The following is an 18,723-nucleotide window of genomic DNA, read 5'->3' as shown; positions in this document are numbered from 1 at the left end:
CAAATCAAAATTCCACCTTTCCTACCTTTTAATCGGGCTCCGAACAACCCGGCCCAGGAGCTACGCTTTTAGGCTGGCCGAAATCTATATATTATGTAATAGACCAATTTCGATATATTAAAGTTCAGCTTAACACAATAGACCTCAGCACGAGGCTCTGGGGATTAAACCCCACAAACTCTGTAGTTATTCCCCAGAGCCTCGTACTGAGGTCTATTGTTTTAGGCTGAATTTTAATATATCGAAATTGGTCTATTAGACTAGCATTAATTTGCAGCCTCTTACATTAACCATGTGACCCAGGTTTTTTTGAAAAAGTAGATACAGTGTATTGTGTGTGCGTGTGTGTGTGTCAATATGTGTGTGGTCGATCAACGTAAATTCCTGTACACTTAAAGTTTTGTAAATTTATACTAAGCAATGTATAAATAAAGACAGGAGAAAAAAATCGCCATCAAAACTAACAACAACAACAGCAGCGACAAAAAAACAATAGCAGCGGTAACAACATTAAAAACAACAACATCATCAACAACTCAACAACAGGAGTGACAAGAATAATAATACCAACAGCAATAACATCAACATCAACACCGTCATCGACAACAACAACAGACCGCAGTTATTTGGTCCTTTCTATTATGCAGAGGAAATATTTCGCAGTTATTAAACGGCGACTTTTTTGGCCCTGTCTATTACGCAGAGGAAGTATTTCCAATGCAGTTTACGGTTTTTCTGGATTTGCCAAGGAAGTTACACCCTGCAGTCTCGCTAAAACTTTAATTCCAAGGGCCCTCTTATATAGCCTTCTACCCAGACTTTCTTTCACAGGAATGCACGACGGCAGCCCTTATTTGGGTCGTAACGGCTGCCATGCAGACTATGAAAAGCTAAAGATAACTTTAAAGCAAAAGACTATTTCTCAAATATCACGCGGCTGGGATGATATCTTAGGGACTTTGACCCTGTGGACCATCCAGTTTCTATAGCTCGATGTCGACTTGTCTCTTTCCTCTTTTCGTCACGGGGATAAAATTGCGCTCACTCGCTCCGTTCACGTGAAATAACAGCAAAGGAGAGACAAAAGGTAGTTTGGTTGTAAAACTAATGGTTGCCACTGAACCTACACAAATAAAAACTCTGACAATCACAATCAGAATGTGGTGTTTCTTTTAAACAAAAATTACCTAAAATCATTTAATCGTGCAATTTTTTTCTTAGTTTGACATTGCTATAGGTCTATGGAGCCGATTTACAAAAAATAAGCAATAAGCAACTACCGAGGGAATACGCAGAGAGAACTTCGGTAAGAAAAACAAGTCTAGACGTATAAAAATTAAATAACAGAAAGAGAGATTCTGAAGCTTACCAAAGCTTTGTCAGTGGGGGTTTTTATTTCGGTTTTCGGTTTTGGACCAAATTTATTGCGGTGTTGCGGCTTTGGACGATTTTTTGCGCGGTTTTTTCGGTTTCTAATAGGCCACTCTGCCCCCTCATCAAACGGCGACGTTTTTGGCCCTTTCTGTTAAGCAGAGGGAATGTTTCTCAGTAATTAAACGGCGAAGCTTTTTGTCCTTTCTATCATACAGAGGAACCTTTCGGCCCTTTCTATTACACAGAGATACTATTTCGCAGTTACAGAGGGAAATGTTTGCAAATTTAAATTTTATTCTGTTGATATAATTAAATGCAAAACTTTTAGAAATATATTACTCTGTTGTTAAACCTATTCGTTTCATTAGTACGAGAGCTGAATTCCAATTTTTGAACCATAAAGCAATTAGCTATATTGTTACTCTTTGTGAATGGAATGCACCCGGGTGGCACGGAGAACTGTAAAAGGAAAAGGCTTGTTAAGAACACAACACGATATGTAGATATATGAGTATCAACTCTCCCCAATACTTTAAATTGCTTCATTTTAAAACAATGCATCTTTCAATTCTTTTCACAGGACTTCTGAGACAGTTTTGATAGTAGAAGAGAAAGCACGGAATATATTATGCACGTGTCATTCAGTATTAAAGAGGCAGGACATAATCATGTTAATATTATTATCAGTTAATTTTTTTGTGTTTGTGGTCTGGCAGAACTACTGTAGTTATCCTCTCGTCTGACAATGTACTTCTTACAAAGAAAATTAAGCGAAAATTTACTTCATTGCTCTCAACAGAAGACTACCTTTTCACAGCACCGTTTTTTTGTTTTTTTGTTTTGTTTGTTTTGTTTTTTTTTTGTTTTGTTTGTTTTTTGTACGATTTGTGCATGCCTGAACTTGCCACACGAAAGAAGCATGTGGGCACCCGCATCTTCGCTCCAGGGACGTCTGCAAAAGAAACTTGGAGTCAATTGAAGTTAATGGATGGGAGGAGCTGGTATCTGACTGCATCAGGAGGAGACAGGAAGTACCTGCTGGTCTCACCAGATCAGAAACCAGGTAGATACAGGTTACCAAGTCAGACGCACTCGGCGGAACTGCAGTCCACGGACCACACCCCAAAGCACCCGTTCAGTTGCAGCGGGTACGGCAGAGACTGCCACTCCCGCACCGGCCTGTACATCACAGGGAGCGATGTTCCATCACAAGCTGAACAACAACCTCCAAGGCGCAGCCCCATGATCTCCAGAGATCGACGGATGCCGACGATACTAATTAACAATTAGATTATTCTGTCAAGATTTCTATTTAACAGACATTATACCACATAATACCACTGGATACCCTCAGCATTAAGTTTGCTGGTACCCATGTATACACCTGGGTGGAGAGAGACACTGTGAGAGTAAAGTGTCTTGCCCAAGAACACAACGCAATGTCTCTGGCCAGGGCTCGAACCCGAATCGCTCGATTCGGAGGCCACCTCGCCTCTGACAAGGGGGTAACCCTGCGTTGGACTAGCGTCCCATCCATGGGGGAGTAGAAATACTCCTAGTCGCTTCATGCTACAGAGACCGGGATGAGCTCCGGCCTGATGGGTCAGTTGGCTCGTATGCAGACTTTACCTTTTTACCATACCACTGCATACTAATGCCGGATACTGTACGATGCCTCAGCCGATCAGACTGCAGCATTTGCTTAAGTATCCAAATCATTAGTAATGTAATAACATCCATTACACTCAAGTTCTGTTCGTCCTATAAAAGACTAGTTCTGCCAATCTAAATTTTCCGGTCATTAAATCTACTCTTTCACGAGAGTGATATCCCAGAATATCGCCTATGCCACAGCAAAGATTCGGAAATACAATAATGTTTCAAACGGTTGATCGGCGTCGGCGCTAGTTCCCAGTTAACCGCGACATCGCGGCCGACTCTTGCCCGATAAACTGCTGTTACCTCAAAGACTTCCGTTCTCTTTGCGAGAGCGCTTCTTTCTGGTATGTTGGGGGGAGAAAGAAAAGGAGGCTGTAGTAGAAAATGAAAGGGTTACATAAGTGTACTTACCTGGTGCAAAACAATCTATAATATGAAGGCAGAGGTTTTACAGAGCATGCCCGTCCATAATTAACTACCCAGCACAAATAATCAAGCTTATCGACCACAATAAATTTACAAGTAGGCCTAGCAGAATGCGACGCAGATCTGTTACAGTGTAATTCGTTATGCACAATGAAAGGGAATTAACGAAATCCATTTCAAAGAAAATTTTGAGACAAATTTAGTATAGTTAAAGAAAAAGTGATATAAAACGTCGCTATTTTATAATTGCCTGTATTATGCGTTTCGAGTAAGCTACTGAAACAAAAAAGGCTTACAACTCCTACACTGCCCTTGAAGATTTACACAAATGCGTGAGATAATTCAATTATATGCCTATAGTCATGCCATACTGCACACGGACTGGTAACTGTTTCAAAATGAGCCAATCAGATTGCTTGTTTTGTGTTTATATTACCGGTGGTTTCTCTCCAGTGTTTGTCGCGGTTGCACTAATATAGACTATACAAATAACGCCAGTATAAATGCTGTACAAATCCCTTGGTTTACTTTTCAAGTCTGCTACATATACACTTTGGCTAGCTTACGTCGTGGTGAGCTCTACAGCGCGCATAATGGCGTGGATTTTTAGCACGCTATTCCGATACTCATTTTACGGTTCGACTGCGGCCGGGATTTCAAAAGATACAGGTGAGCCAAGTACATTTTATTGCGAAAGCACTTCCCTTAGCAAAGGACAAGTCTATTTTTCAGCCGATTTCACTGCTATACAAAACTATACAGAGCATCCCTAGTTTTCATAAATATTACTAAGCGATTAATTATCGTTTTTACGTAGGACTTGATACCTTAACTTGCATATGTCACTAACAACAGTGCAACAGTAAAAAAAGGCAATCCAGGGTTTACTCGTAGAACTTTGCCTAACCTTGCGACGTAATACGTACATTCATATATATTTTTAGATGTTCAATTTATTTTCGAATAGCGTATAAATAAGTATATGTTTCCTCGCTATCCATTTTCCTCGACAAATCCAGAACTGCAAGTAAACACTGAACGCTTAATGCAGACTATCAATATACAATATGCAAGGAAATTCTATATTTCCTGACGTCACTTTAGAATTCAGTTCTCAGGCTAAATATAATCAGGATGTTTGCAAGATTTTACATCTTTGTCATTACTGTTGAAGCAGTTCAGTTCTAAGGTTCTATTGCTCGTTAAGCAGGCTGGAATTTTTGGTCAGGTGTAATATCTCTATTCTGATAATGAATCAAGGCCTAAATTAAAAGGTGTCTAAGTGCCTCGAACTAACATCTTGTCCGCCTAACAGGAAGAGATCTCAAAGTGGTGTGCATGGATGTCCCTGATAGAATAGGCATACAGTACTACAGCACTGAGGAAATGTTGGGCTGTCAAAAGTGAAGTACTTTAATAATAACTTGAAATCCACAAGTTAGTGGAGATCTTCTATCGTTTCATGCAACAAAATGCTGACATGTACAGTTATGCTGTTAAGGACGGTGCCTACTTTTGTTAGTGCGCACACGTTCTGCGCATCACGCAACGCATGGCTTAAGGTTACCGTATACCTTCAGGGGTGTCTCGCGTCCAAGCGATGTAGCGCGTCCGGTTTAAGATGTAGCTACCTAAACCCCTATATCAAATTAAAGCTTATAGAACTGGCTATCAAACCATACCAACAATTTTGAAATAAAATGAATTGCCGATTTTTTCACGGCCACTAAATGCAAGCGTCCTAATCACCTTTTGGAAGCTACAAGTCAAAGCGAATTTTGTTTTTCGCCAATTTACTTTTTCCTCGGTTTCAGGACAAAAAGCGCTAAAAAAGCGTGTCTGCGTTTTTCCATATTCAATTGCAGTAAAAAGTTACAGAACATTTTCGAAATAGGATTTAAAAAATGTGAAGTGATCGTACAAAAATCGCTCTCGGAGAAAAAATACTTCGAAATAAACAATTCGCAGACACGTTTTTGTTTTTTATATGTTAATCTAGCTACTGTCCAAATTTGAGGGCAAACAAACAAATTCCCTTCGAGTTGTAACTCTTTAAAGTGTCTGCTTCAAGGGAAAAAATTTATTTGAGAAAACAGCGCTAAGAAAAATATCTTGCTTTGCAAACAAACTCCGCCCACAAACGCCTTCAACTGGGTTCTCAGATCACTGAGCCAATCAGCGCTTGGAAAATTTACTACCATTAACTCGCGGTGAAATTTAGAACGCGTGAATCTCCAAAAAAACCTTGCGTTTCGCAATGCGCTCAGGGCGGAGAGATAATTTTTCTGCAGCTGGGTGTTTCTTAAAGCTGGTTTGGCAAAATGGGGAAGACGAAAAAGGATACGAACGCTAGAGTAGCTGGGCGACGAGAACAAACAAAAGAAAGCGCGGCAGAGCAAATGTGCATGGATAATATTCCAATGGATCTCAATGAGTTGGACGATTCATCGGTATCGAACTCAAAAAAGAGTCACTGTAAACATCGTTGTTATCGCTGTCGAGTTCCCAAATTTTACACAACCTTTCTCTTCTCTTGACTCGATCTTTTTGCTCGCTTGATACGTCCGCAGCTTCATCCGCGAGGCCAACTTTCGCTTGTTCACTCATTGATGTATTTTGATTCATTCTTCGCTTTTTCGAACTGGTAAACGGAGTTTTCCGTGGTCCATGTTTACTTACAACTTAATAGAATTACATCTAACACGAAAAATGCTTGGATTAACAATGCTGATTAACTGAGTAGCCAGCGAATTCGTGGTATCCATATCGGTAATATTCCCGCGAAAGTAGTCTCTGTTGATTGCATACACGTTATAGGGCTGTCAATCAAGAGGGAACTTTTACTTCCGGCCATAACGTAAAACCTCCATTTCTCCGCCAATATTAATTTTTTTTTCAATTTTGTTTTCAGAAATTAGAGATTACTCTTCGACCATTACTTTGAGCCAAAAATCCAAATTTGAAGAAAATTTCCGATCTGAAGGTATACTGTAACCTTAAGCGCCACGCGCGCGCTGGGTTGACATGACGCAATCAACTACGCTACGGCCAAGTACCCGACTAAAGACGACTAAATTGAAAGCAAAATTTTCCTACTGTGACCAAATCAAGTTTAATGAACCTGTTCTTAAACCAGGAACACCAGAACAGCAGCATATCGCTAACCACGGACTGCTAACGTCTTCCAGCTGAAAAACTTGCTATTATCTGTCGAAAATTATACTGAAATCCAGCTGTAAACATGTACCTGCAGATGGCGTAGTGCGCGCGCAAAACAAGTGTGAGATACGCAAATGTTTTACCTACTGGGGAGGTGACAGGAAAAAATGTAACGGGCACCGTAAAAAGTTTCAAAAAGGATCAATAACTTAAAAAACGCGTGGTTACCCCTATATTTTATGTTATGAAATGGAAGTGGCAAGCCTATTCAGCACGTGATTAGTTTTTGGGTGTGAGCAAAAGATATTTAGACTGTATTTTAGTTGAAACAGAGGAAGGCCGTCAGAGAAGCTAAAAGCGCTGTTGCAACGATTTTGTTATTAAAAACATACCAAAAATGGTTTTTATGTTACCATTTACCATGTAGTTTTCAGATCTTTATATATGTGTTTGCTTTTCTGTATGTAAAGGCGAATTCTAAAGAAAGCTGTGCAGAAATATCCTCTCCTTCTATTCTCAGAAAAATGCTGATGTCAGCATTTTTGTTGAGATTCAAGGCTAATTATCTCGAAAAATGTGTAGCTACCCCCTTTTTTCTTTAGGGATTCCAATAGCCCTTGCAAAGATCTACTTTTTCCGCGTGGTCCTACCCTGGCTCAAAGACCTTTGTATTTAGTAGGCACTGTCCTTAAACTTTAAAATTGAGATTCGGTTCCAGTCCAGCTCCATCTTCTCGGCGTGGGAAAGTCTGAAGTAAAATAGGCTGAGACGAGAATTAACATTGCAAAACTTTGGAAATATCTGACCTTCCTGGCGTAGCTTCACTAATGCTCCACAAATATAGTAGAGGTACACGTAATTTTTTGGGGCGTTTATTTTTTTTTTTAATTTTAGTTCAGTTTTCTTTATTTTGGGGGTGGTTTTAATAAAACAGTTATTCCACCCGCGCGCGTTGGATACTCGCCTCGTTAGTTATCTATCATTTCTTACAATCCATCATATATTAACGTTCGCGCGCGATTGGTCTAAGCGCGTCACGTGACTGAAAATACTCCAGCTAAAACTGGGGAATATCCGAGTGATATTCCTTAATTTTTAAAACTGCACGTGTTGCGAAAAATATTTGACGGATAAAAACACGATAACCTCCATTTGGCGAGAAAATTTGTTTGGATCGCTTCTCGGAACAGATAATGTCCGCGGACAAATTTGCTAGCATATTCTCACGCCAAATGGAGGCTATCGTATATACATCCAAAGGGTGCGGGTGGAATGATCGTTCAATAGACCTTACCCCCAACATAGTCCCGTTCAGTGTTAGGTTTGGACACAGTACAAAGTTCTTCTGCGGATAATACTATCACGCACATTGCGTGGATGTTTCGTGAAGGATGTAAATGCCTAAATAGCCGCTTGAGCTGTCCACGTGAGCAAAATTTGGCTATTTCTAGACCCGCGTAGGATTAAAAAAACTGCGGAGGGGCTACTTTGGAAGAAGGCCTATATGGAAGATTAAGATAATTTCCGCAGAACATTCGAGCAATAATGGCAAAAATTAAGTTAGCAGAAAAAACGTCATGGCATGGTAACATTTTGAATACAGCTAAGAAGAACTTATCGAGACTGAAGCTCTCAAGCTGACCCCGCGAGAGTTAATTGAACTTGAAGTTATCCATATTTCAATTAAAACAGACGTTTCGCGTTAGTTAAAAACACAAGAACACACTCTTTAAGCATTCTTACGAGGTTTGACATTATCTTTCTCGAGAATGCTTGCGAATTTCATCGCGGGGTCACTTAGAGAAATGAACTTAAGTGAGTTGTTTTAAATAGTATTCCAAAAGTTACCGTGCTATGAGTAGATTTTTAGTAAATAATTTTTGCACTTATCGCTCGAACTTTGAGCGGAATCCGTTTGAACTATCTTCCATTCATCCTCTCTTATATCATATTCAGGGGGAGTAGATATTCTCCTAGTAGCTTCATGCTAAGGAAACCGGGATGAGCTTCGGTCAGCTCTTGATCTAGCTGTATGGGCCGCTTGGCAATACGCGGACTTTACCTTAACAGCTTTACTGACAGTTATAGCTTTGTCTTGTTTGCATTTCAAAAGTCAATTTATTTTTTTAAAAGATTTCCACCAGTTTTCTGGATCGAGAATCCCGAGCTACAAGTGACAAATACCGTCCACCGAAAAAACAGTCCATTGTAGCCTGAACAGGATGTCGGAACACCATACGTGTATACAGCTTGTAAACATGGGAAGATATAAAGAGAGGTTCATGCGATCCGGCTACCTCTGTGTTTAACCCGTGACTGAATACAGTTACCTTTTCCTTAGAATCTTCCTCAGTATCCAGCAGTAAACGTGTACGTTTATAGCTTTGAATGGTTCGAAGTTTGTGTATCTTGCCAGATTTTTTTATTTGATAAACGCGAACCAACACCATGACACAATCAAAACCCAGAATCAACACTCCACCCGGGCCGTTAAATTTACCTGTTTATAAACTGTTCTCCGTTATTTTATACGGTAAATATTCCACGTGGAGCTCTTTTAATTGTCAAATTGTCAAAACAATTGCTCGCATGACGTCATAACAACTAAGAACAACCCTTAAAAATAATTCCGGTTTTTCGCCTCGCTTTGTCGCTTGCACCTATTGTCAAAACACATTTTACATTAACGTGTTAAACTGCATGTGACCACGACAGTTGATAATGGCTGCTCACAAACGCTGGTCGTATCCTCGAATTGTTCGTTTCAACGGTAAGGGAGTCAAATTGCTTTCTTTGAGAAAAGTAAGTTGGAAATTAAGGAATTGATATCCCACAGAGGAAAAGTCTTTTATCGGAAATGTGGTTGAATGAACACCACGCGACACAAATGCTGCTTGTTCATAGCGTGTGGTAACGGTGGCCAAGTAAAAACAAAGTGAATTTACAGTGTTATACCTGCCGACAAAAGAAACCTCGTTATCTTAGAAAAATATTTGGTTGATTTGCAACGCTACCGTAGGTTCAAGTGAAATTAAAACAAACCACCATGATGTTAGATATTTGTAATTATAAACAACCTTCATTTGCCTCAAGAGGATTCATTTCAACGGATACAGAATTGAATTCACCAAAGCTAAACTTATCACAACATGTAGTCATGATCATCAGGAGAGATCTTGTTTCCTTTCCGTAGTCTAGTCGTGGAGTAATATCGCATTTCTTAACTTATTTTTTGCCTCAATTTTCTTGCTGTGGAAATACACCTGTTACTTATAGGACTTATTTGTGAATAAATTTGAGTATCATTACAGTGAATTTTGTGTAAATTAAATAATCAGAGAACAAACTGAGACGAATGCAACACTGATATCAAATGAATGGGAAAATGCGGAAATGGAGAAACTTGTTTGCTGTAATACGAGATCTAATTACGTGTTATACCAACCTGCAGTATTATTCCACTTATAACAAATTAAGAGCAGAATTTTATTCTTAGCTGTCGCTATTTCCAGCGATGTCTTCAACCTGCGGATATTAAATCATTTATGTCGCTTCAAAAGCCGGCTCAAACTGATACCCTCCACTATTACTTGTAATATTTTTTTCTATTTTAGTAACTTTAGAAACTTAGAAAAATTAAGTAGATTATTTAACCATGTTATTTATTTATTTATTTATTTATTTACTTATGTCATTTATTTATTCCTTTTTATTTTTTATTTGCGCTTGCCGCTATAGACTACTAGGGTAGTAAATGGTAAATGGAGATTTTGTGAGAAGGTGTGACTAGCGTTTTTCTTTGCAACCCAGGACAGAGACGACCTTCTAAATTGCAAGACCGAGACTTCAAAATGTTTTAAAAGGAAGTATCAGACTTAGAGACTCTAAGACGTTCAAATGTTATTTACGTAAACAAACAAGTAATCGAGACTTCAATAATTTCTTACTCTTGCAAGAAAAAAAATCGAGACTCTAAGAGAGCTTTATTAAAAAGTCGAGACTGCGAGATGCACATAACTGCTAAAAAAAAAAAAAGCGAGACTGCGAGACCCTTAGTTTGCATAGAGCTTCCTTCAAAAGCTATGTATGGCATATGCTCAGGATCTTGCTCGCAAGTAGTTGTTATATATGTGCCAAATTTTGTTTGCTTATTATAGTCATCTGAAAGGCCGAATAAAATGGACCAGTGAACAAAATCTCAAACAGCTTGAAAGGGAAAACATTTTTTTAAAAAAACAATCATGCATGCGATTACGTAAACTCCCTGGCTTCAATTTAATGTTCTTTGATTCTCAGTGCGTGACAAACAACACGACGTAACGCAAGCCACCAATAATAAAAGAGTGTTAGATCTAGTTTTTGCAATTCTAAAGAGCGCTAAACAAAATACAAACTATGCATAATCAAAGATTTTTACTTAGACCAAAATTCTAAAAACTGAAACGAAAGTAAAGAACAAGGCCAAATTATTTTGCCATGAAGGAAATGGAGCTGGAGTCCTGTTGAACGCTGGGTAGCCTGTCAGAACTTGTCACGTGACTCTCTAGCGTATTCCTCGCTCGATCGCTCGAGAGTGCTGCACGTAAACACAGTTGAACAACTGTTGCCTCGCCCACTTGATGTCGTAAATTTCTTCCTTTTTATTGCAGAACCTTTGCTGCAATCACGACCCACAAGTATGGCAGAGCCTCCAGAATCTTCCTTGCCGCCTCCAGTGCTTGAAAAATTGCGAGAGTTGAACGCCGAGCTTGCTGAAGGTGAGTGATTCTCACGGACTGACTTGGAATGAACCTTACATAAGCTCATAGCTAACGGAAAGTGTAACCTCACTTGTTGAAATTTATTAAGATTTTAGCAGATTTTGGTTAACAGGATTTGAGGGCATCTTACAGTTGCCGTTGTTTTTTGGTTCGTGAAAACTTGAGCGTAAAATGCTGTTGTGACATGTTATGGCGAAATCGCTCGACAGGTCAAGAAATCATCGGTCATCGCTTGCTTTTAAAATCATTCTTAAAATTTATGAAGTCATGAATTTATAAAAAGGTCTGATTCCTGTATGGTCATGACTTGCTGAAGTATTTTGTCAACATCATATTTCAAAAACTTTCCAAATTAAATGCTCACGTAGACCTAATGAATGGCAAAGCAGCGAAAATAAAATGGTTATTGCGAAAGGAGAACTCGTCATAAGTGAGCTTAGTTTATTTCGTTGAGTAACTTTCAATTGATGTAGATACATTATTCTCTCGTTTTGAAATTTCCAATTAGATCGATGTATCACGTCGCGATCTCGACATGAAAGGTATTTTGAAAGAATGCATGATCATCAGAATGAAGACTTCCATGTTACAGGGGTTAAACATAAACCGATTACCATGCACCGAATGTAATTTTGACAACTTCAAATGTCGATCTTTTGTTTTCACACTTGAAGGCGTTACAAGCCAAACTAAAGCATGATAAGCTTGCAATGTTATCGTTTATTATAACGCATATTTTACCGACAAAGAGAACTTTGAACTGGAGAATTAAACATTCATTTGAATTGTTGTTTGTAGTAATATTTGTTGAATGATTTGTTTTTATTTGCTTGTGATAGTCTGAAGTTTGTCACAAGAGCTAATAACAGTCTTCCAAAATGGCACGATTTATTTTTCGTTATTTTAAGTTGAATGTTGGTACAGAATATTATGTGCAGATAACTTTACTTTTACGAATGAATCGAATTCAAGATGAAGGCTACTGTGATCTTTGTGTAAATATTTGAAGCTATATTTTCTTGTAGACATGGGAAGTTTACTGGAAATTTTACAAAGTTGATGCAGAGGAAACCATTTCTGTGCAAAACTAATCTTGCAATTGTTGTACAGCTTTGAACGCTATTGTTTGTTTTGATAAATAAACCTGCTGAAGCTTATAATTTGCATAAAATTACAGTCAGCAATTTGGCTTATGCATAAATTACACATATACTGACAAATACTTTTCCCCTTTCCAAATGTAAAATATTATGAAAGAGTACTTTGCTGATGGATCTAGTAGAATAGGAGTAAATAAAATCTAAACTGCAAATAATCTTAAACATAAATTGCACTGTCACTTGTCCTAAATGGTCTTTGAAAAAAGTTCTTATTTGCATGTATGCACATCTGTCAGTCTATAAAATCTTTTCCTGAAAGTCTGTGGTCTATAGTCTACAAATATTGCAAGAATTAGATCAATCTTGGTAGAAACACAGTTTACATGTAGTTTCCTTAATCTCAGTGGTAGGGCATCCAAACAATGAACAAACTTCAGTTCATAATTGGTTCAACTCCTGCTGGAAGAAGTTAGAATTCTTTTTCCAAGTAGATGTTACAACTTGTGTCACTAACCAAATAATACTTTATGCCACTGAATTTCCATTAAATTTAAACATAATTTATTCCTATTTATAGGATTCTTTTCATGTTGAATTCTCATGCAAATAGCAAATTGTTTACTCTTTTTTCAGTGTGACATACTTGTACACACAAAAACATCAACTGTTTTATTGTGTTTACATTCTACTGAATTTTTAATTACTGTTAAAGCTCCTGAGAGAAGAAGCAGTGCTTCACATCTACATCACATGATAATCACCAGTTTCTTGTATACCTTGAAGGACAAGATTGGTCCAAAACATTTTTGGTCACTTACAGTACATATCATTATAACTCATGTTAAGAGCTTTAGTAGAAAGAAAATTCTAGGGAAATCAAGTAAATATTGGCTAAGAAATAGGGCGCAAGATCTTTTATCTGAGGAGAGGTGTGAATAATTCTTGGTCTACTTTCTCAAGAATTCTTCGGAGGATTACACCTCATAAAGGATTGGGAGAGTTGTTATAAAGTTTTATAGATCAGTTAAAAAAGCCTGGTTGGGATTTCTAATTTCCTCAAGCTTTCAGAGCTAGGGCAATTCCTTTGCAACCATTCAATGTTTTTGCTCTGATGTACACAGTATATAATTATATTTTACTGGAATCAAGTATCAGAAAGTCTCTAACATGTAAACGTCTTCGATGGCAACTTTCTGGAAAGGATCTCTTCGTGTTAAATTACTTTAAAATAAAATAAGCAACCTCACAGTTGATTCAGACATTCTTGTTGAGGAGTTGCGGAATGTTTATAGATTCATCAAAATAAAAAATATATATATTTAGTAACTTGAAGGTAATTTTACAGCTTTTAATTTGATTAAGGTGTAAGGGACCTGTAAAGTAATCCAGACATGCAAATTATTTTAAAACTGAAGGCACTACTGAAGGATGTTGACATTAAATTCCTTGCTTTGTGTAAATAACTACAAGGTAGCGTTTATCTACAGAGAAACCTAGCAAAATGTATCCATGTACAGTTCATACTTTCCATCATTTGAAAGTTGCCTTGTTTCTCTCCTTAGCATCACTGGATGCAGCTGACATTTGAGTTCTCTTTCAGGTGATATCACTCAGAAGGGATATGAAAAGAAAAGAGCCAAACTACTTGGTCCATACCTGTCAAGAGGTGAGAACAGAGCTGTGTTTGGGATACACTCATCTTTACAATGTATTCAAAACATCAACATACAACTTCTTTGAACTAATCTGTATGCATTCAGTGGCCTGCAGGGCTGTCATTAAAGATGGTTACCTGTAACACCTGTTACGGCTGAGTATACTAAATGGAGCCCGGATGTTACTAGTAAACTTGCCTGTTGTTAATACAGGTGTGATGATCAAGGCAACAGGTGACTCAAAACTCGATGACAGCCCTGGGCAGGATTTGTTCAAATGACCATCAACATGTTCTGAGAGCAATATCGAGTTTATCTTTGTTGATCACTTACAAAATTCTCCTGATCTGTATGCTTGGTTCAGGGCTGCAAATAACAGTCGGTCATCAGACTTTGGCCAACCAAAATTTGCTCATGTCCGATGAAATCCCAACTATGGTTGGACATGAATTTTATGGTAAGGATGAATAAAAAGCTACCTTGTGTAAATCTTAGTTTTTTTTGGTGATGTCCGACCACAATTTGTTTTGTCTGATCAAGATGACGTCTTAGTAGGACATATGTCCTTTCAAGAGAAAAAAGTTATTTGCAGCCCTGTTGGTTATAGTTAATATACTGTATATGGATCATTCCACGTGAGAACAAAGAAAAAGACCATTTTTAAAATAAACTATTCTAGGATTTTAAGTGCAGAGCCATAATGCATAAGGATGGAAGTTTAAAAAAAAAACATGACCAAGTGTGGATTGCACCATGCATTACTGAGGGGGGTACCCAAAGTGAGCAACTACGAAAAGACTCCTATATAGGTGTAATGTATGGAATCATCTTTTGATCATAACTCAAGCAACTGAGTTTAGTAATGATCAAGTGTAACATTAAATGTTTTGATTAACCAAAGTTCTCTATTGAAAACCCAGGTATTTTCTTTTTACATTTTTTCAGAGGAATGTGTAACCGTCAAAAATATTGTCATGGACGTTACATAATGTCCATGAACTTTAAAGCGATTTTTCTCTCTCATGGCTTGTCTCTAAGCCTAATTTAAAAAATAACATACAGTAGATGCTTTTTTATTTCACCAAGTAACAAATATCTGTGAGAACAAAACCTATCAACTCCAAAAGGTCACTCAAAAAATTTGATGTTAAGTTTGTCATGGACGTTACATCATGGGCATTACATTCATGGATGTTTCATCATTTACAACATTAAATGCAAGAAGCTTGGTAATATTTGCCCTAAAACCCTTGTTCTAGTATTTAATTTTGTTATTCAACAAAAATTGAGGACTTAGAATTCAAAACAATGTTGAATTATTATAAATAACAATAATATAACATTCGATAAACATTTCAAAATAAAAGTGAGCGATAGAAATTTTACACAACGTTTCGATGTCGTCATGACATCATTATCAAGTGACAAGAAAATAACGGTTCAACAGTGTTATATATGCGGTGAGAGGTGTGATTGTTCATTAACATATTGGTTTAAACAAATAGTTTCGCGCGGATGGAATCCGATTGCGTGTTCAGGCTAGGTTTTAGGCTTTATGAACAGACTGACGGAGTGACAATGGGCTCACCTTTGGGACCCCTTATGGCAAACGCTTTTCCCTGCTCCATCGAAGAGAAATTAGAACATGACAACAAGCTCCCAGAGTTTTATAGGTGGTACGTCGATGACACACTTGCTACGATGAAGGATGTGCCAGCAGCAGAAGCCTTTTTAACAACACGTAACAACTGTCACCCATCCATAAATTTCACAATGGAACTAGCTTCTGACAACAAGCTACCATTTAGTGGTATGGAAATACTTAAGAAAGGTCACAAACTGGAAACCAGTGTTTACCGGAAGCCAACAAATACTGGCCTACTACTCCATCACCAAAGCCATGTGGACAAAAGGTACAAGAAATCGCTCGTTAAAACCATGTTAAACCGTGCTTTTCACCTGTCATCCACATGGGAGTCTTTCGTGACTGAATGTGATCTCCTGAAGCTGATGTTTACAAACCTCAAGTACCCTGAAAGCCTAATTAACTCCATCATTTCTCACTTTGTCACTACAATGATGACCAAAGATCCTCTCATGCCACCTCAACTACCCGTCAACGAAGATACTGTTCACCGAGTGGTATTGCCATTTAAAGATCAAACGTCGGCCGATGCAGTGAAAAAACAACTATCTGACCTGAGCAAGAAAATCGATCACATTCTTCAACCAGTATTCAAGAGTCGCAAAGTTTGTGAAGATCTCAAGATGCATGAACCAAAACCACCTCTAATTAATCAACAATGCGTAGTGTACAATTACCAATGTGATCTGTGCGATGCAGAGTATGTCGGGTATACCAGCCGGTATTTGCACCAACGTACTGATGAACACAGGTTCTCTGCAATTGGAAAGCATTTAAAGAACGATCCCGGCCTTTATAACATCGACGACCTTGCCAATAATTTTTCTGTCCTAAAGAAATGCAACGGAAAACTGGATTGTTTGATTTACAAAATGCTGTTTATTAGAGAGAAGAAACCTAGCCTGAACACGCAATGGGATTCCATCCGCGCGAAACTATTTGTTTAAACAAATATGTTAATGAACAGTCACACCTCTCACAGCATATATAACACTGTTGAACCGTTATTTTCTTGTCACTTGATAATGATGTCATGACGACATCGAAACGTTGTGTAAAATTTCTATTGCTCATTTTTATTTTGAAATAATATAACAGTCAACTAAATGTCAAAGTGTAAGTTTTTTCATCTTCTAAAGTGAACACAGCAAATGGTCAATATGGCTCTGTGATTAAAATTTTATAATAAATGTCTTTGAATATAATACTTCTACTTTGTCTCTTAAGTTTGCAAGAATGTGGAACTAAACAAAGGTTCTTAGTCACAAACCATGCAAAGATACTGTCAATAAAAGACCTAGTAACTTATGCTGTCTTGATCAAATATGTTCAGACAAGCTTGAAACAAGGCAGTATTTTTAGGAAAACCTTATCTACAAGCTTCTTGGCCAGCTTTCTAATATATGTGGGAAAAGAAGAAGGAACAGGGAATTTAATATGTTTTCAATATCATTAATTTCATTTATTTAATATCTTTTTCATGCACTGTAATGTCCATCATCTGGAATGTAATGTCTATGACAATAAAACAAATTAATAAAGTAATAAATTATAATATTTAGAGAGAAAGCCACCTCAGCCCTAGCTGGTTTTCATGCATGTCCTCTATCCTGATTGAAATTTGAAAATGTTGGTTAATTTCATCATCTTTTTCACACACTGTTACGTCCATGATCTGGAATGTAACATCCATGACGTTGTTTTATTATGAAACAAAGTAGACACACAGCACAAAAGAAATATTTATTAGTTCATAATTTTATTGTTGCCATTTACATTGAAAACAATATCAATGGTTTCAAGTTATGCTTTCAGAATTTACAGGAATTTAGAGTTTAAGATTTGCACTTGAGAACATGGTTGATTCAGCTGTAACGTCCATGACAGCTTCATTTATTTAAATATATCTTTTTGGAAAAGAGCTCATTTGACGAGTTTTCAACTAAACATGCAACTCTTCCCCATCTGTCATGAACAAAGTAAAAGGGAATTATACTTTATTTTTTGTATCTTTTTAAATGATTTTTCTCTCACTAAATTTGTACAATTGATTGTGGAATGACCCATATGTGTTGATGTTCTTATTAAGAATTTAGGTCCTGGTCACTCCTGAAACAAATAGCTACTGATTTAAAAGTTCAAGTTGTACTTGGCCAACTGGCTCACATCGCCAGACCATATCCCAGTTTCCAAAGCATAACATGCCACTCCCGCTTGGTACAGCGCTAGCCCATCATAGCCTCTGCAGTAGCATTTTTCAAGGATATTCTTAGTGGAAAGGCAGGATATGACTCATGTGAGAATCACGTGTATTGCCCAAGAACACAACTCAGATAAGGTCCAGGTCTGACTCCCTCACAACATGAATGGTTAAAGAGGGTGTACTCTCACTTAAATATTTAGTAAATTGAACTAGTCTCACTTGAGTTAGTAAAAAATGCTGATGCTGTTTTTATGGCATCATGAAATTAAAGAAATGTGATGTCAAGAGAGAAATAATAAGCTTGTGATAACATGGATGCAAGTTAGCGCCACTGTGGTCTGAGCACAATTTTATCTCTCGAGTATCAAATCATGCCAGCCGTCAGTTTAGAAAGTTTAGTAACCAAGCCTGTGGTCTTGGATAGTGGACTTTGGGACAGAAGAAATCACATCTCCCATTCAACATTATTGATGGGCCAATATAATATTGAAAACTCCAAGAAATTGTTGAAAAAAATGTTCTTTATATTAAGAAGTTATCAGTTCTGTTACAAAGAGCTGACCAGTACATAAATTGACTGTACTTTCCCTTTTTGAAACAGCTAAGATTAGTAAACATCATATTTGTGTAACTGACGGAGGAAGGAAGCTGATTTGAACCAAAGCGCAGTAATTTACATTCATTGTAAACTGCTGAGCAGCAGACTCTAAGATTCTCTAATACACATGTACTGTGTGAAACA

General features: G+C 37.6%; 1 protein-coding gene across 2 annotated transcripts in view; it reads left to right on the top strand.

Moving 5' to 3' along the window:
• Nucleotides 1–1,171: 1,171 nt before the first annotated feature.
• The window catches only part of LOC145469936 (disco-interacting protein 2 homolog B-like), a 46,480-nt gene continuing 28,928 nt past the window's right edge, over nucleotides 1,172–18,723 (top strand). The window contains exons 1-4 of one of the 2 annotated variants that reach the window (XM_081453756.1): nucleotides 4,450–5,021; nucleotides 6,461–9,388; nucleotides 11,268–11,375; nucleotides 14,079–14,144. In XM_081453756.1, coding sequence (XP_081309882.1) covers nucleotides 9,340–9,388; nucleotides 11,268–11,375; nucleotides 14,079–14,144 — 223 coding nt within the window. In that variant the 5' untranslated portion in view covers nucleotides 4,450–5,021; nucleotides 6,461–9,339. Of the gene's footprint in view, nucleotides 4,129–4,449; nucleotides 5,022–6,460; nucleotides 9,389–11,267; nucleotides 11,376–14,078; nucleotides 14,145–18,723 lie in introns of those variants that run through there. The other variant, XM_081453755.1, reaches the window with a different exon arrangement.

The sequence above is a fragment of the Orbicella franksi genome, chromosome 15 (genome assembly GCF_964199315.1).
Source record: "Orbicella franksi chromosome 15, jaOrbFran1.1, whole genome shotgun sequence".
Lineage (NCBI taxonomy): Eukaryota > Metazoa > Cnidaria > Anthozoa > Scleractinia > Merulinidae > Orbicella > Orbicella franksi.
This window is presented reverse-complemented; position numbering and strand designations above follow the sequence as displayed.